This window comes from Hibiscus syriacus, unplaced genomic scaffold, assembly GCF_006381635.1.
Source record: "Hibiscus syriacus cultivar Baekdansim isolate YM2019G1 unplaced genomic scaffold, ASM638163v2 tig00116944_pilon, whole genome shotgun sequence".
Taxonomy (NCBI): Eukaryota; Viridiplantae; Streptophyta; class Magnoliopsida; order Malvales; family Malvaceae; genus Hibiscus; species Hibiscus syriacus.
In genome coordinates, this window is record NW_024063479.1 from 18,306 (window position 1) to 38,484 (window position 20,179).

Sequence of the window (20,179 nt, forward strand, 5' to 3'; positions counted from 1 at the left end):
TATCGATATGGACACATGACGACCAACTTGGTTGAGGCAATCAATTCAACCTTAAAGGGTGCACGTCACTTACCTGTAGCGGCTTTGGTAAAAACTACATATTTTCGTTTGGGGTACTTTTTGCGAAGCTCGGGGGACAAGCTCAAGCCTAGATGCAAGGCGGTCATGTCTATCACCCTAGATTAGTTGCAGATCTACAGAAAAAAATTGCTGCATCAAATGGAATGTCTGTAACAAGCTTCTCTAGAAGGCATGAAATGTTTCGTGTCACAGAGTTGCCCCGACCTCTTCAAGGGATTGAAGCTGTGTCGTTAAGAGTAAATCTAAGGGACAGAGCGTGCGACTGCGGGTTTTTTCAAGCTCTGAAGTATCCATGCTCTCATGTGATAGCAGCTTGCTCGCATACACGTCAATACTATAACCATTTTGTGGATCCCGTATACCTACTATCTGAAGTTTTTAAGGTATACAAATTTGAGTTTTCCCCCATAGGTAATGACAAAGACCCTGATGAGGTTCAAGATTGGCTTCCGATTGTACCAAAATCCAATCGAATTCATTGTGATATGGATATTCGAGAAAGATCTAGACAAGACAGAAGATGTGGCCATTGTAGAAACCCAGGACACACTAGAAAAACATGTCCACTTTTGTTGTCATCAAGTAACAATTGATGAGGAAATGATGTATTTGTTTATCAAATAATAATTCTTGTATTTTAATTTGTATTTACTTCAAGTTAATGTCATTCGATAATCGCTGATGAAGATTAAAAAAACGAACACAATTATGAAATTTTATCAAACTAATAACAATTTGATATTTAAATACAACAAACTTACAATAATAATTAAATGGTAAATGATAACCAAATTACAATAACTGATATTAAATGGTAATAAACAAAATTAACTAAAATATATTAAAAAAAATCCAACAAATTTAACAAAATAAAGTAAGTATTAAATGAGAAATAATATAAAATTACAATTAAACAAAATAAAGTAAATACAAATATAATAAAAAAATATATCGATGCCTGCGTCGCGAATGTGTTCCGCATGGCGGTGGCTGTCGGTCTCGAGGAGGATTTCTTCGTATCACTGGTTCTGACTCCTCGCTGTCATCATCATAGTCATCATCGTCGTCACCATCGTCATCGTCGTCGTCATCATCGTCATTGTCCTGAGCAGGTACATCAGATTGATGAGGAGCTGATGACGATGAAGCACCTCCATAGAATAAGGACCCTGGAGGTGTATGACTGACTATCCCACCGTCATGCGAAAACTGGGAAAACCCAGACATCGCTGAGTGTGAAAACTGTACAGGAGGTGTCTGTGCTGCGGCCATGGGTGATGAGGATGAACCCGCCAAATATCCAGCATATGAACCCCAAGTCAGATCTACAAACATATACCCATAATAGCCTCCAGGAGGGGTCATCTGTGACGGTGGCGGGGTCATAAAACCAGGTGAAGGCGGCTGCGGCGGCATATGGTAATAGAAAGGCGATGGCGACATCATATATGGCTGCGGCATCATATATGGCTGTGGTGGCTGCTGGGAAGGTCCTACTGGTGCAGCTGAGGATGAACCGAAAGCACCTGCTCTCCGTCCACGAGTCGAGGGACGATGGTGCTGTATCGGTGAACGTCTCTGTCGACGTCGTGGAAAGATCTACCCTTGTGCATCCTCGGGAAGTAGAAACGGTTTCCTGTTACTGTTGAACAACTCATAATAATCCTCAGCATACATCAAGAAGCCAGTAAAAATGGGCTCTCTATGTGGAAGGCGCCGATATCGATCCTCCCACAACACGACCCACTCATGATGCCTCACCAACCAATCTGTATCTGTCTTGCAACGTCTATCTAAGCTATGCAACTCATCCATATTACGAGGTGCTTCCGGAATTGGTTGAAAACAACCAAACTGCCGGAGCATGCGATCAGTGGAGTGCCACTCGACGGTCGCATAACAGATCAGAGGGACCATCGTCATCCAAACATCTGATGGACCCCTCAACTCAGGTGGGATCACCGCCCTCACGTCATCAGTAGAATATGACACCCATTCAAACTAAAACAAATAATATATAATTTTTATCTAAATAATAATCTAATTATATAACTATAATCTAAAATTGATTTTTAAACATTAAAATTCATACCTGTGTGCCAGCCTTCTGATCGATTAGCACCCTAATTTTTTCTAAATCATCAGGTAGCTACTGATGATTTTTCCTATCAGTAAACCACCTATTCAAGGAAAAAAATTTGTTATACGCTGTATAAAATTATTAATATACAAAATCATTTTTATAAGTACCTCAGAAGTTGTGGAAATACGAATGGGTTCTTCACAACGGGACATAAAAAGGGCAATCGATACCATGCCCAAGACTGTAGCAGCAGGAGACATCCGCCGATAGCATTACGCCTGTAGTCAGTGGCTCCCCACATCTCCCTGTACAGCAAAGCCAAAACTGTCGAGCCCCAACTAAATGATTCGGCGAGATGAAAGTCGCTAAGATGTTGTAACCACATGCAGTGAACTAGGTTGCGCGATTTGTCCGGCATCAACAACCCTTCTATCAGCTGCAGTATGCATGCCCGTGCATACATCTTAACCTCATCCTCAGAGGCGTCTGCGCTCAACTCCCGAAAATTGGCATCTAACCAATTTAACGGTATCCTACCTCCGATAAAATTTTTCGGGACACGTCCTAGACTATCCCGACACAAAGTAGTCCAAGAATCGGAAGCTATCCCCAATATGACATCTCCATCCACCAGAAGCCCCAGGTGCATAGAAACATCCTCAAGCGTGATCGTGCACTCTCTGCACGGTAGATGAAATGTGTGGGTCTCCGGCCTCCACCGCTCTACTAAGGCAGAAATCAGGTCTGGCTCTATCTTACAGTGACACTGATATCTACCTATGTAACCGAATCTAGCCTATACTAAATACGGCAAGACACGGTTAGGTATCACTAACTTAAGATTCCTAATAAAAGGATCTAATACACGACCTTCTCCTAAAAATAAATAATTACAAAAATTAATTCTTAATCTAATAATCATGCATTAAATGAATCAACTAATTATTACTAATAATTTAAATTAAATTAAAACGTTAAAATATTACCGTATCAGCAAAGTGTCGAGATATTTAATTCTTAATCTAATAATCATGCATTAAATAAATCAACTAAATATTACTAATAATTTAAATTAAATTAAAACGTTAAAATGTTACCGTATCAGCAAAGTGTAGAGATATATGATTTCCATCCGAGCGAAGTAGATTGCTTCTATTATATATCTGCAAAAGAATTATATTAGTAAAATATTAAATAAAGTAAAAATATAATAGTAAAAATATTATAAAATATACCTTAAAAAGAGAGTATTTGAGAGAATTTTAGAGAATTTGAGAGAATTTGGTGTGATAAAAGTGATTGAGGATGGGGGTATTTATAGGGAGAATGGGGACGTGAAGGGTTGGTAATTAGGGGTATAGCGCGCCCCCTGCACCGCGCTATACCCCACGTGTCAGATATCCAGATATAGCGCGGATCAGGGGGCACGCTATATTCACGTGGCGCAAGATCACCGTATAGAGCGGTGCAGGGGGCGCGCTATACCCACGTGACGCCAAATCAACATATAGCGCGATGCAGGGGGCGCGCTTTTCTGCTAAGGGTGTTAAATCAAGAAATATAGTCTGACCGGTGTTAGATCGATAATAATACCGATCACCGGTGATATACCAAAAAACTAACCTTCATAAATGGAACGATGTTATATATTTAAATTTACTTTCTCTCTCTCTCTATATATATATATTACAACATCAATTGTACAGATTATGATATGACTCGCACAATTTAAAATTAGATTAATAAATTTATCTAAATTTGTTCATATTTGTTTAATTAAACTTGACTATTTATTGTTTATTAACTGGTTTTTAATTATTTGTAATTATATTAGATTATAAGTTTTAAGACATACATATTTAGTATTAATCGATAAATTCATTTTTTTAATAACTCCTAAACTTTTTAAAAATATTTTACACATTTAAATATGTTTGAATCATTAATAATAATAATAATAATTAAAACCCAATCATCAACGAAGCTAAAAAATGGTAAAGTACACAAATAGATATCAACTATAAGATATTGTTTTGTTAAGTATCCAACTATATAATATTATTTTATCAAATCTCTCAACTATTAAAAATATAAAATTGTTATTATCTAATTTATATGTTCCAAAATTAAAGGTTATATGAGCTTAAATTATATTTTAATGATGTCTACAAACATCTCTATTACTTTCAGACACTGATTTTATGACATAATATTTCAAACATTAATGTGAAGACATAATATAAATTGAAACTCAATCCAAAAAATACAATTTAAATAATTTTGAGATCATATTTTATGATATTTTAGTCAATATGTTAATGTTTATCTTAGATGATTATCAATTTTTTAAAGAAAAAATAAGTTTGGAACGTATTAATAGTCAATAGATCATTTTATAACTTTTAATAATTAATAAATTATTTTATAATTTTTAATAATCGAAATACTCAATAAAATAATATCATATAATTAAAAATAAAGGATGTACTTTACCCTCTAAAAAAAACTTTACCCTCCCTTTTCCGTGTGTGTTCTGCCAGTTACTCATAAATATCTAATCTTTCTTTCAATTTCAACTACACAAATAACGTGGATTTTGGTGCGAGAAATAACTGCGAAGTTAAATAGAAAAAGGAAGTTGTATAAATAAATATGAGAAAATCTAGAGAGAGAAAGGGGAAGATTTTGTTGTATTTTTTAATGGAAATTAAACAAATCTACGGTAAAAAATGAGAAACAGCGTGAGAGCTGTAAGTTATATGTGAAGTGTGCACGAAGCCGAAAACTAAAGCCGGCTTCTTTTTCTCCCTTCTTCAACCTCTATGTGTTGCTTCAAATATCTCCATTACTCGCACGCTTTAAAGTTTCTCTTTTTTCTGTTCTTTTCGCTTTCACTTGGATTCATTTATCTTTTGGGTTTGATTATTTGATCGGGTAAAACAAGCGAGAGGAGATTGCCCATATTTTTCAGATAAAAAATTGTAAGAAAACAGGTTCGGATATGACACGTTGATTAATCTTTTTTTCTTTCTTTATTTGACTGTAAATCTGATATATATCTCAAAAAGCTTCGGATTATTTCTGGGTTTCGTTTGATTTTAGAGGGAATGGGTTGTTTTCCTTGTTTCGATTCTAAGGAAGAGGAGAAGCTAAATCCTGTCAATGAAACTGTTGATATAAAGCAAGGCCACCCAACAGTTTCCTCTAATATTTCCAAATTATCTTCAGGTTAGCGTTGTATATATATATATATATTACTTTATCACTTGATCTGATCTGGGTCTTTCTGAATCATTATTTTCTTTCCTAACTTTGATGATGATAATTATTATGTTTACTTTATTATGCAATATTTTCAGTGTACTATTATTCCTTGTTTGATTAACCTTCATACAATTTTTAGAGATGTAAATTTTGGGTTTTTCTTTGGGTATTCCCCACCCAATCTTAGGATGATTTTGATTACATGGTGATATATTCGATAGTTGATTAGGTTGAAAAATTGTAATTAATTCAGAATCCACTGATAGATGTCTTGTAATTTATAGTAATTCGGTAACTTAAAACTCAAATTAGCATACTGAATATGATGAGCAAAGTCCATCATCTGGAAATCATAGCTTGATGGATTTTATTATTGCCTTGGCAATTCAACATTTTTTTCCTTTCTTGAATCACCGAGCTTTGTTAATTCGGATTGTATTCTCTTTCCTTGTTAGATTCTTTTGTTTGCATTAAAATGGTAATCAGATCTCTCATGGTATCTATTTTTATGGAGTTGACAGGAGGGGACAGGCTTAGAGCAAGAAGTAATGGATGGTCAAAAAGGGAAATACCAAGTCCCAAAGATGGGCCTGGTGTTCAAATTGCTGCTCAGATTTTTACCTTTCGCGAGCTTGCAGCTGCAACAAAGAATTTCAGGCCGGAGTCTTTTTTAGGGGAAGGTGGATTTGGACATGTTTACAAAGGGCAGCTCGAGAGTACTGGTCAGGTAATCTTAGTATAGTTGTTTTGCTTACACAAAATTTTGAAAGCATATTAATATAATGTAACCGAAATATTAAGCTCTGAGTCATGCCATGATTTATCACTTGTAGGGCTTTGCTTGATTTGCTCATAAATTGTCATGTTCTTAAAATTCAACCATTCAGGTTATACCGATATTTAATTTTTGCAGACTGAGTGTTTGGATAGAAAGTACTCTGTTTTGTCCACAATTCTAACATTTATTTACATTGCAACCGATGCATTAAAACTGGTAACTTCACCACTAATGTAATCCATAATAGTACAGGTAACTTCGTTAGAATTTCAAGTCCGCTAAATTTCTAAATATGTATTCTGATCTTGCTCCTAGTGAAATGGCTATATACAGTTATATCTATTGAAAAGTTCAAGTATTGGACTTGGATGCTGCTCCTTTATCTGATAAGTTTCAACCGGTAATCTTTTGTCCATTGAAGATGATCTAATTAATGTTCGAGTATATTTGTATCTTTTGCTGTGATTGTTGCTACTTGACGTACTTGATCCTCTGCTAAAAGAGAGCAGCATTCATCCTCATGGAGTTTGTCTCGCTGAGAAAGTGTGGTTTTCCCATCTAAATCCTCTGCTTGATATTCTCATGCAGTAGCTGAGGTCTAAGATGAGTCTGAAAGCTCTACTGTTGCATGCAACATCAATTTTGATTGTTAATGTTTTGTAAAAGAAGAAACTAATGCCGAATATATCTAACGATGCAATTTGGACAATGAAGTTTATGCCTCTTTAAAAAGACATTATTCCTTTTTAACAAGATGGTTGTACATTTCTATAAGATGTGTGAAAGAGGTCCTATACGTTTTCTTCTGAACTTACATAAACTAAAGGTTCTTGTAGTTGGGATAATAAGATCAATCTTGTATAGCCTGAGGAGCCCATGTCATTATGTCTCTTATATGTATATCTTTTGCTTGTGCAGGTAGTTGCAGTCAAACAGTTGGATAGGAACGGTCTCCAGGGTAACAGGGAATTTCTGGTTGAGGTCCTCATGCTCAGCCTTCTTCATCATCCTAATCTTGTCAACCTGATTGGTTATTGTGCTGATGGAGATCAACGGCTTCTTGTTTATGAATTCATGCCCTTGGGATCATTGGAAGATCACCTTCACGGTATATTTGGTGTACATTAGTACTCTAATGATATAGTTCTTTCTCGTATTACTTCATTATATCTAGAGCAACTAGTCCTTCTGCATATAGATCTTTATAAAGTTATATTCAACTCAACAATTTTAGCACTTTGAGCTCAATGTAGGATGTCAATGTTGGGTTAAGGATCTTATTAAATTTTTTATATACAAATATTCTCCGAGCTCATAATTTTAATGGATTCGTTACTATTGTGAAGTGATAATTAGTGTTAATCTGGAAAGCATGGATACCAACTCACAATACGGGTACAATACGGCATAGGAACGATAACACTGGAATGTTTAGAAAATTAGGACATTGATACGACAAGACACACAATATATATTTTATACAATAGTATACAATATAATTGGATACTTATCAATCAAATATCAACATGAAAATGCAATTAGTTTTTCAATTTCTCAAAATCAAATTCGAGTTTAAAAACTTGAACCTTAATAAATTCATTAGGATCAAATAGCTCAAACTCAAAGTCTTAAAAGTTCTCTATCGTTCTCTGTTCTGTAACATATTGTAACATATTTAGATTGATAGTTTGTGTTCTACTCCCAACCTTTCCGGTATTTAACTCTCCATTATTGTTTCTCTTTCAGTTTTCTTCGTTTTCTTTATGGATTTCAAGCATTTCAGTTCCTTAGGATTTAACATTTTGTTCATGGTTGACTACCTATTTAAGGGGTAAAAAATGCAAATAGCATGTCTTATCATGTTAAGGTGTGTCCAGTCATGCTTTGTCACATCAATGCGTGTTTGTGTCAAACGCATCAAACACTTGTAAAATCAAAGATTATGGATGGTGTATCTTTAACTGGACATGGTGCTGAATGATTTGTTAACCTAGTATAAATAAGTTGTAATTCCACCTTATTTATTTATTCTGTTTTAGTAGGCTTCAACGACTAGAGGTTTATCTAGTCCTACATTTTCCAAGAGTTCCAACTTCTTATCTTCTTTTTAGCCTTAGTTTCATTGATTTGCTACTATATAAATTCATATATATTGTCCTAACAGCCCTACATATATTAATTCAATATTTTAGGCCTGCTTTGCATTATTCGCTCTTTCATTTCGTGTCTCTTAATGGTAAGATAAAGTCGAATTAAATATTTTCTTATTGTCTGATAACAAGATTTTCTTGTAATGTCTTCTAGAAAGGCTGAGTTTGGCATTGTGATTGATATGCAAAATCATGGTTTGCACTGCACAGGTTCAACATTTCTTTCTAAACTAAGTCTTGACTAAACTGGCGGATTTTCGCCGTGGTTCTCCAAACCCTAATTTCACACCCACAGCTTTTGGAATCCTACCAGTTATAATATTGAACTAACCCGAGCTTAGTCGAGTTGGCATCTAAAAGTCTAAGGATTTGAATCCCAGCATCTGTATTTCCTTCTCCTATTTGTAGGTTAAGGTGTCCTTTTTAGAAAAAACGTTGTCTATTTAATGTCGGAACTGATAATGAACTATGAATCACATTGTTCTCATAATGGATCTGTTTTGTGGTTCACGAGCAAGCTGTCTTATGCTTTTAGTAGGCGGGAGGCTTCAGAATGTTTGACTTTAGCCCTTTACTGCCAATAACATCAGATGATATTCACATCTCATTGTTGGATAAATTCAATTTTTTAGCCAACACAAATGGATATACACAGGTTTTACCGTGTCGTGCCCTTGGCCATATATTGCTTGTGCTACCAGTTCCAGTTAAATACATCTATTATATAGCAGGAAGGGGAATTTTCTAGATTATAGTCTAATCTGTCATCGATTTCTCTGCAGATCTACCACCTGAGAAGGAACCACTAGATTGGAACACAAGAATGAAGATAGCAGCTGGTGCAGCTAAAGGTTTGGAATACCTCCATGATAAGGCAAACCCTCCTGTTATTTACAGGGACTTCAAGTCCTCCAACATATTACTGGAGGAAGGATTCCAGCCGAAGTTATCTGATTTCGGGCTTGCGAAGCTTGGTCCAACAGGAGATAAATCACATGTTTCCACCAGAGTTATGGGCACATATGGCTATTGTGCTCCCGAGTATGCCATGACTGGTCAATTGACAGTTAAATCTGATGTTTATAGTTTTGGCGTTGTCTTCTTAGAGCTAATTACTGGAAGGAAAGCAATTGATAGCGCACGGCCCCATGGAGAACAGAACCTTGTAACATGGGTAATGCATTTGAAATGCCTTTTTAGTTTGGATTGGTCTGTGTAGGAAGCGATGGCTGACTATATAATAATTTATCTTTTTTTAATGAATGTGCAGGCACGTCCACTATTCAACGACCGCCGCAAATTTGCAAAATTGGCAGATCCAAGATTGCAAGGACGATATCCAATGCGAGGTCTTTACCAAGCTCTAGCTGTGGCCTCTATGTGCATTCAGGAGGAGGCTGCCACACGTCCTCTAATCGGGGATGTGGTCACTGCTCTCTCATATTTGGCAAACCAGGCATACGATCCTAATGCAGCAGGGCATGGCTACCGAGGTTCTGGAGATAAGGATGATAAAAGACAGAGAGATGAAAGAGGAGGAAGGGTATCAAAGAACGATGAAGGAGCATCATCTGGCCGTAGGTGGGATTTGGAAGGGTCCGAGAAGGAGGACTCCCCCAGAGAAACTGCCAGGATGTTGAATAGGGATTTGGAACGGGAAAGAGCTGTGGCCGAGGCCAAGATGTGGGGAGAGAATTTGAGAGAAAAAAGGCGACAAAATGCACGTGGTAGTTTCGATGGGACTAATGGCTAGTATACCGTTCCCAGCTAAACTTAATTTGCAGTCTCCTTTGGCCACCGTTTATCCACCTTTCCGACTCAACGAGGTGAAGAAACTTTTTCTTGCGCATGGTTCATCCAAAAAGCTTGGCAATGCTTTACTTTCATTTCATTTCAATGAAGCATAGAAAATGATTATGATGATGATGGAAAGAACAATGGATAAATGGAGTGTACATTATCATGAACCAGGAGAGCATGAAAATGAAATAGAAAAACTATACTTTTTTCATAAATTTTGGGAGTTAATGTTGTCCTGCTATGGGCTTGTACGGAACTTTTCCATGGTATTTTGTATGTTGTATTCATCTTCAGTTCACAGAGACATTTTTACCAACTAATTGAGGCCATTTCATTCATTTTTGTGTTTTACTATGTTCATTCTGCAGTCTTTTGAGGGTAATTTAAGTGTGGGATTCGCAGAATCAAGGGATCTCAATGATTAAAAGGATGGTTGTTATCGTTAAAAGTCATGAGTTCGAGTATAATATCTATAGAGAGAGTGTATACTCATTATCAAATGTTTAAAAGTTTTTCAAACAAATACTATTTTATGAATATCCTAGATTAATAAATAAAAAGTGTGGGATTCACTCGTATTGGAGGATAATTTTTTTTTCATTGAGGTTAAAATTTTATGGGATTTTAATGCAACTTGAATAATGAAAGATGAACAAAAATTTTGATAGGAAAAATAATAAATTTACATTTAAATATCGATCCAACCTGAAGTTTGATATATACATTTTGAATCGATGTGTTATACATATGATATTTTGTTGTGGTTTAAATGCATATACGAACCTAAATTTTGATTCAGTTTTACACAATAAAATAATATATTAATTTATTTTATATTGGAAAAATATAAAATTATACAAAATAAAAATTTATATATCAAATTGCATGTTAAACTAAAATTTATATACTATGATTTTAAAATTTATATCAAAATATATCTCAAAAACTTTTGAAGGACTGTATTTCAAATTAAATTAAGTTCTTAAAGTATTTCAAATCAAATTTGTGTGTGCTTTTTAAGTGTTTTATGTTTAGGTTTCCAACTCTACATAGAAATTTCTCTCTCATTCTTTATGTAAAATTTGTATGTTTATTTTAATTAAAAGAAAAATATTAATTATTAAGTGATAAAATATGCTTATTATTAGAGTTTTTATAAGTCAAATTAGTATTTTTTTTGTATAATGTTAATTTTAGTTTTTATATAATGATAAAATTACTTCCAACGTTTGCATAAATAGTTACTTTTGTTCTTATATTTTTTTTAATATTTTAGCCTCCAACGATTCAATATTTAATCAAAACAAGCTTTGTTGGATATATATCATTAGTTGACTAATGATCAATACATATTATTGATATTGTATTTTCATACGTGTTCAATTACTAACGTGACATATGTAACGATATCATTTTGGGTGATGAGAAAAATATCATATCATCATTTAAGTGATGTGACATATTATATGTCATCACTTTGAATGATGTGATACATATCACATTAGAAATTGAACGTAAGTAAAAATGTTACATCAATAACATGGGTGACTGTTAATTAACTATCAATTTCCATCTATAAATCTATTTTTGACTAAAAGTTAAAACGATTGAGAGCTAAAAATTCTCCATAAAAAAGAGTATGGAACCCTGTGAATATTTGTATAAATGTTAAAAGTAACTTTGTAATTATACTTTTTTCATGTGCCCAGCCTTACAAAGGAGTACGCATTGGTGAACATCTACTAGATGGTGTATGTTGCCAAGCAAACTCAATAATTAAAGAGAAAAAATTTATTTTTAGAAATTCCTAATTTAAACACCATATTGTAAATTTATTTATTATAAAATAATTATAAGTGTTTCGAAAAAAATATTATCTATCTCATCTCTTCCTTACCCTCATACACACACGTTATCGCATCCGGCTGTGTGTTGTTGCGAATTAATGAAGGGAAAGATTCCAACCACACAAATCGTTAGCTTTGCCTTGTTAGAGCCGGAAAGCAATTTAATAGGATCCCGATCAGTGTGAAAACCCACCATCCTCCCTTGTAGTTCGAATTCCTTCATCTTTCCTCATCAACACGATACCATGCAAATGGAAATAAATGCCGAAAACAATTCATGGTTGTATTTCAAAACAATAACTACAAAGATTATTTCAACATGGAGGAGGGGAAACTGAAAATACATCACGTCTCTATTATACATATATATATATAGTCATCTTCTTGAAGTAGGTCCCAGGACTGGTTTCTTCTGTGCACAAAAGGGTACGGTGTTTGATCAGTGTTTTTTATTCAAACTGGACATTCATTCGAATCTGCAACCACTGATTTTTTATCAGCTTCTTCCTCCGTCGTGGTGTTTGCATGGTGAATATCTAAAGCTACGGGGTGAACTTCAGAGGCGCTTAATGTGTCGAGGACGACGATGCTTTTCGTTTGTTCTGGAAGTTTCTTCTCATCCATGACATCCCTTTCGCCGTGTCTGTAGATTGCGTATAGAATCATCTGGAGCATCCCCAGTATGAAGCCTAGTACGTTAGGGAACTGTCAATTTCACAAGGGCAAACAATAAAATTAGTGGCCTCAAGTGAAGAGTGTGTCCTTTTAAAGTGTCCCACACATGGAAAAGGAAATTCACTTACAGCTACACAAAGGTCCTTAATGAATAGCCCGTAGGAGAACCACATCACTGCACTCAGTGTGAGGAAGAACGATAAGTTGAAAGGCATGAACTCAACACTCTTTGTTCGAATAACTCTTGCCTGCAACAACAATGGAAAATCAAATCATATTATTACTCAACAACGGAATTGACTTCCGAGAACCTCCAATTTTCATTGTACGCGTGGAAACTAACATATATAGACAAAATCTACGATAAATTCACATGATACTCCCGAAAGTCCAACTAACATATCCGCCTAACTTACTAACCTACAAATGGCTATAACGAGGGGACGACCCTTTTATATTCTATCTCATCTTCATCGTTTTCCTCATGATCATTTCTCTCGTACAAAAAAACATTCATTAACGGTTATTCCTTCATCAGCTGATATTTTCAGTCCAAACTAGAAAGATAAACTATATGCAATTTAGAAAAGGTAAAAAGAAAATAGATACTCACCATGATATTCAAGGGTGCTGCAAAGACGGATACAGAGATGGCAACACAAATCCAGCCAATAACCGGGACACGAATCGAACTCTTGAGCATAAAGTGTGTGAGAATGAGAATGAAAGAGAAGATCACCACGTTCATTGCTACAAAAAGTTTCATGGCAGACTTCTGCAAATTTCCATAGGTAAAGGTAAACTCATCAGATATACGTGAGATATATGTATGAATTTATGTATGAAACCGCACCTTATCATCCCTTAAGTTCATCCCTGAATATTCATATAATTCGAATCGTTTTTGAGTAATACATAAATTTACTCACCCTGCTATCCTTTGAAGCATAAGCTAAGTACATAGATATGTAAATAGTCTCGACAACGCATCCGAATGAGTTGATGGTGATGAGGAGGAAAGCACCCTTTTTAATCAACGCGTAGTACAGCCATAGCATGCAACTGAACAATGCCACCTGGTACGGCAGCGACTGGAAACTTTCTGTTGATTTCTTCTTGAAAATTCGGTAGAATGTTGGTCTGCGATCATACGGAAAAAAAGGGGTTATTATTATCATTATCATTGTTATGATTGTAGTTTAAGAATGATTGATTTTGGGACATGCAGCAGAAGGCGAAGATCAATGCTTACAGTGGTGCCAGAAATACAAGGACTGAGATGATGTTACCTGCCATCATTTAGGTACATCATCATTAAATTAAAGAAAGCCAAATATAACTTTTCCTTTTTGTTAAAAAAAACTACGTATAACTAAACATTAGATTAATGCAACTATTAGGTACAAATTGGAGCCAATTCTGTTAAACACATTTTGTTTAAAGTTAAACCAAATATACTGAAACAAAAAATAGCATGTTATGCATTATTTTCTTTTGCAACTTAACCCAAGTTGTAACTTAAACTGAAGTACGTAGAGGTTGACGGAAGACGAAAATATTGAAAAAGAGAGAAATAAATGGGAAGAAAACAAGGCGGAACGAATGTGGTTGTAGTGTCGTGAGTGATTTTCTTATGACTACATTTACATTACTTGCGATACAAGGAAAATGTCTAAAAAATAAATCCTGAAACTGTTTAGTGTGAATATCAAATACGAGTGTATATTTCAAGATTTTTAAAGGTTACATCTTATATTCAGTTGAAGAATACTTGACATTAAACATGAATAGTTTATGAAAAATGAAGAATCTGAAATAGCTCAACGGATTTCAAGAAAAAAAGAGTTAGAGCGAAGAAGAGAAAGATAACAAGAGCATATTAGCATTACCTAAGACACCAAAAACGACTGCCAAGGTATGGTGGTCACCCATTAAGGCCATATCTCCCTTATTCAACAAAAGAAAATTGCAGAGAGGGAACCCTAGCTAGCTCTCTTTTGTGACACACTCACTTATGGAATGCCCAAAGGAGAGCATTGAGAGGGGGGTTTTATACGAGAGAAAAGTGGGGAAGGTGGTGGTAAATGGTGATGTGAGCACATACTTGTGTGCGCGCATTTAACTCCTTTTCTTGCATGACAAATTGAAAAGTGCAGATGTTAGTAGTAGGTAGGTTCCGTCGCATAAATTCAACTTCATTTCTTTTAACTTTTTAGTAACGTGTACAGCTTTCCGACCTAATTGGCATCCACAAAATAATTTTCGACCCTAGCTCCCTTTTGTGGCACACTCTAACTTCGGGTGTACGAGATTTGAAGACTGTGTTAATCATAAGGAACAACGTTCAACTTCATTATAGTGATTATACTAATTCGGAAGAAATTACTTCTAATTAGGAGTTTTTACCACGGCACAATAAATTGTACTTTAAGTGTCATTGTTAAGCCTCAAGTTTCATGAAATATCTCCATTTTCATGTGCTGAATCCTCTTTTTCATGAATTTCTTGTTATTGCATGACAGCATACACCAGAATTTCATTTACGTTACAGATACACCGCAAAGGTGTCTATGGAAAAGCCCCGATTCACGTGAAGCTATGAAAAAATCGTTTCCCTTTCTCTTTCAAAACCCTCTGCGATGGAAAATTCCATTTACTGATGTTGATTCATAGCAAAGGGTTTCGTGTCACATAAGAGAATCTTGACCTTTTTTCTCCTTCAAGTCTTCTTGCAGTTATATGAGAAAAAGGACAAAGAAAGTACGAATGATCTGCAAACAAACAATACTAATCATGCATTAGTGAGGTGGACTAATTATTTATCATGGAATGCTAGGTGGAAATATTACTAGCATTACAAGAAAATATACATTTAATGACACAATCTAATTTATGACTTGCAAAAAATATGTGTCATAAAATAATGTCATGTTTTTTAAAATTTGAACTATTTATGACTTACAATAATGTGTGTCATATTTAATAGTCATAATCCAAAAAATTTACAAAAACACGGAGTACACTTTTAATTGTGTGTCATCTGTAAAAGTCGTCTTTTAATTTCCCTCATTATTTTCATCCTTTCCCGCTTCATGCTTCTCCTTTTTTCTCTTTGTATCAGTCCACTGGCTTCCCCCCTCTGATATCGTGAAGCGCCAATGATCTCTGTTAACTCCATATATCGATGTCTTCCTTCGTGTTTATCCCCCACTCGACTCAGATCACGAATCGCTTCACTCGTTTTGGCGTTTATTTCCATCTGTGGAAAAAATTCCCCTCGTACTTACTCAGTAACTCGATGAGTCTGTTGCCCCCGCGAGCTTCCTCCCTTTCTTAATTTTTGTTCAAATTTCTCTTCTTCTGACATCCAACGATTTCTCAGGGGGAATTTCTCTTTTAGGTTAGCTTTAAAAGATTTGATCTTTCCAATAGAAAAATGTTGTCTTTTCTGCATTTCTGTGTTGTTTTTGTGAAATTTATGTAGAATTTTACAATGGGTATTTCCTTTTTCTTCTTGGTGTTGTGTTTTTGGTTTTTTTATTGATTAATTTGGTAAGCTACTGTTTTTTTATGTGAAGTTTTGATTTGTTGGTTTGATTTCTAATGAAGGGTTTTTGTTAATTTCATGTAATTTTGGATATGGAAATTGAGTTTACTATGGTTGATATGTTATTCTCTTTTGTTATTGCTTCATAGTTTGCATTTTGGTTTTGCTTGTGTTGTTTATTTAGATCAACCATTAAAATTTCCTAGAAATGAATCTGTCTACAACCATTGTCTTCTTCATCTTCTCTATCTCTAATTCCGACACAGTTTTTGCCATTTTGGCTCTTAGCATATGAATTTATTTCATTTTCCATTTTGGTTGGCTATCCAGTGATTGAGTTGTTTTTAATGTTGATCATTCATTTTTCTTTTGTTATCATATTTCCTCTACAGGGTATTTTATGCTGACACAATGAGTTTTGAATGCAGCACATCGGTTCGCCTTTTTGTAGGAGATATATTTTTAACTACATCGAAGATGATGGTGGGATGATATGTTGTTATTGACAAACTCTCCACATAAATGGAACTAGATTCTAGAATCTAGAGCTTTTTGATTTCTTGTTAAAATATAGACTAGATGGAATAAAGTAGCTAGGAAGTTATTATCTCTTGCCTTTTGCTAACTTCTTTATAGACATTTGGAGAATCTTTGGCTCTTGTCGTAATCTGTTGGAGGGACTGTCACTTCAAAACTTGAATTTTCAATAACTTTTAGGAGTATTTATAATGATCTTTGGATTTAAAGTGTTGTGGATATGTTAAATTCACCTCAAGGACATAAGCAGAGCCTCCAAAAATCCATGCAAAAAGGCTCATTTGGTGCCTCATATAAAGATTTGTGGCATGCTGTGGGAGAAGGGTCCTTGCCTGATGTAGATTCTGCATTGGTGCTATTGAAGAAGAATTGAAGTAATATCAATTCGAGGAACAGTTTGGGTCTGACTCCTCTTCACATTGCAACTTGGTGAAACAACATTCCCATTATTCGAAGGCTTCTAGCTTCTGGTGCTGATCCTGATGCTAGGGTGTGTAATTCTTATCCTTTTATTGATCATGAAGTCGTAGAGATGTCAGATGTATGATGGTGCAATTAGCTTCAAGCCACTTTTTTTTACTCTTCGTAATCCTTGTTCCAGGACGGAGAATCTGGGTGGAGTAGCCTTAATAGGGCTTTGCATTTCGATCATCTTGCTGTAGCGAGTGTTCTTCTCCAGTCTGGTGCTTCTATTACATTGGAAGATTCAAAATGTAGAACACCTGTAGATCCCCTGTCAGGGCCTGTCTTGTAGGTTTTTGGAAGTGCACAACATTTAGGTACCTGCTACTGTCTTGGCATATCGGAAAGCCTCTTATTATTGCACGAAAATCAAATCTTTTTCAAAGAAGTGTAGAAGAGGATCATGGTATATGTTATTTCATATTGTTAATGTGGCTTTAAAACCTGATTCCAGATTTTCATATAATGGGTAATCTTATTTGGTTATAATACCACTATTTGTTGTCATTGAAGATATAGGTGGAAAACATTTTCTTGTTAGAATGTTGTTTGGCGAGTAGATTGACCATTTATATTCACTTCTCTCATATCGTTGGAATTCTGCTGTTTCTAACCATAATGTTATGATAATATTAATTTTTTTTGTTTTTGTGTAACTAACGTAAACTTCAATCCTCTTGCAGAGTTCATTAATCTTATTTCATCAGAGTCCAATGAAGTTTGTAACAGAGAGGATAAACGAACAATAGCAGCTGAGCATGTACTCAAGGCTTTAACGGTTAACCTATACCCATGTTTCAATTTTGTTCTTTATAGGTGTTATTTGTGCACATTGCTTTGTTAGGGTTGAAAAGTAATGCCTCGAATATGACATTTGGATATGCTGTTATGGTTCATGAGCGCCTTTCTCTTTAAATTGTTGTTTCCATATCAAGCTATGGTTTTACTAGAACTATCTTTTTTTTTTTTTGTTATGCATGTTTTATAAGCTCATGGAATTGATCGTATTAGCAAAGTCTAGGTGCTAAAGAAAAATATTTTGCGCTTTTCATTAGTTCTATCTGTATTCAGATATGGTTTTATATCATGCTTTGTTATGATGAATATTTAGCCACCGGTTCCTTTCTCACAGAAGTTCCCTAATGTGGATCTCGGGGCTCTTCGCCTACTTGAACGCTTACTTGCATTTGATCCAAAAGATCGTCCCACAGCTGAAGAAGTAAGATTGAGAATTCTTAGTATTTAATTTTTTCTTTCAAAATCACTAAAAAGGAAACAAGGTATGCATACGATAAATAACCCTGAAATTTATAGAAAATAGGGTTTCTTGTTAACATTTTTTATATTCAGAAAACATAAAGGATATGCTTCCTATAGAATTGAAATCCATGAATGGGTGATCTTGAATGCTACAAATTTTGATTTGATGTTTTGTCAGCATCATTTCATCAAGATATGATAATTCTTCTCATCATTGGCATTAAATCAACTACAAATGATAAATCTGACAGTTAGATCATGACTTACAAGCTTCTAATATTCCTAATGGTGTTGTTCTACGCTGGCAGGCATTAGCTGATCCATACTTTTATGGTTTAGCAAATATGGATCGTGAACCATCCACTTAACCTATTTCGAAATTAGAATTTGAGTTTGAGAGAAGGAAATTGGCAAAAGATGATGTTAGAGAGCTGATTTATAGAGAGGTACTCCACATTTGTTGCTTTGGTATTATCTGGTTTCTATTTATCATATAGCTTAACCAATTTGTGGCCTAACAGATATTAGAGTACCATCCCCAGATGTTGCAGGAGTACCTCCGTGGTGGGGATCAGACCAACTTCATGTACCTTTCAAGCTCTTAACTTTTGTTGCTTAATATCCTTTAAAAAAATCCTCTTGTTTCTTAATATGAAGTCCAAGATTGTCCTTATACAGTTTAGATACAGCTTAGTAAAGTAATACTTTTTGAGTGGTTTTGTAGATCGAATCCTCATTTCAAGTTATGTAGTGCTTAAGCGAAATATAGGGGGTGGGGGTCTGGAAATTCTAAATTCCAGTTGATAACATTTGCTTTTAGCATTGCAAATAATTGTATTCTTTTTCTTTTTTCGATCAAATAGTGGTGTTGAGCGATTCAAACGACAATTTGCATATTTGGAGGAGCATTATGGTAAAGGTGAAAGAAGTACTCCACTTTTGATTTTTCACAAGACTCCCCTTTAGTAGAACTTGATGATGATTTCTTGTGCACACTCCCGGATGGCGAGGGCATATTAGTAGAACTTTATTATGTCGTGATATTTTGTATCGACATATGATTACAATATTTTTTATAATTTAATGTGAATATATTGTATGCAAATGGATTGCTTATATATAATATGATATATATATTTAATATTATGAGGCATTAAATGTGATTTAGTTTGATTATTTGTTAATCTACAATATATATATATATATATATATATAATTTACGAAATACAATCACGACACACGAATGTGTGTCATCTTCATTTATGACGGGGGCTTCAATGACGCTCAATGCGCGTCATAAATGCGTGTCATAAATGTGCGCCATAAATTTATGACACACAATTGCGCCATAGATTTATGACACACAATTGCGCGTCATCAAAATTCATGTCGGTGGCTTCAACGACAGGCATTTGTGTGTCATCTGCACCCATAGATGACACGCAATGCACGTCATTAAAGGGGTTTTTTCTAATAGTGTAGGAGAATGCCAAATTCATCACTATATTTCAATGTATAAGGTCCAAATATGGGATCCGATTTATATATTTTTAGTTTAGGGTGATTATAAAATAATTTTTGTTCATAATACTTTTAGTTTATTGACAACGCACACACATTATATATGCTCAAACTCAATTCCAATAAAGAGAATAATATTTTCTTTTACTACTAAGATTACTCAGTGGATTCATA

The 20,179-nt window shown here is 34.8% G+C and overlaps 2 protein-coding genes and 1 long non-coding RNA gene across 3 annotated transcripts; 2 read left to right on the forward strand and 1 right to left on the reverse strand.

The window, feature by feature from the left end:
* The first annotated feature begins 5,266 nt into the window (after positions 1-5,266).
* Positions 5,267-10,149, forward strand: LOC120188363 (serine/threonine-protein kinase PBS1-like). The gene is made up of 5 exons (XM_039191815.1): positions 5,267-5,392; positions 5,950-6,155; positions 7,125-7,314; positions 9,139-9,530; positions 9,627-10,149. Exons 1-5 carry the CDS (start codon positions 5,272-5,274, stop codon positions 10,107-10,109), a joined length of 1,392 nt encoding a protein of 463 aa, XP_039047746.1. The 5' UTR covers positions 5,267-5,271; the 3' UTR covers positions 10,110-10,149.
* Positions 10,150-12,261: 2,112 nt separating this feature from the next.
* LOC120188364 (bidirectional sugar transporter SWEET15-like) lies at positions 12,262-14,685 on the reverse strand. The gene is made up of 6 exons (XM_039191816.1): positions 14,568-14,685; positions 13,931-13,967; positions 13,608-13,818; positions 13,292-13,453; positions 12,807-12,926; positions 12,262-12,708 (listed from the first exon to the last, which is right to left on the reverse strand). Exons 1-6 carry the CDS (start codon positions 14,617-14,619, stop codon positions 12,457-12,459), a joined length of 834 nt encoding a protein of 277 aa, XP_039047747.1. The 5' UTR covers positions 14,620-14,685; the 3' UTR covers positions 12,262-12,456.
* A 3,644-nt stretch (positions 14,686-18,329) lies between these two features.
* LOC120188365 lies at positions 18,330-19,057 on the forward strand. The gene is made up of 3 exons (XR_005522408.1): positions 18,330-18,443; positions 18,793-18,930; positions 19,006-19,057. It is a non-coding gene; the product is annotated as an uncharacterized LOC120188365 (long non-coding RNA).
* The last annotated feature ends 1,122 nt before the right edge of the window (positions 19,058-20,179 follow it).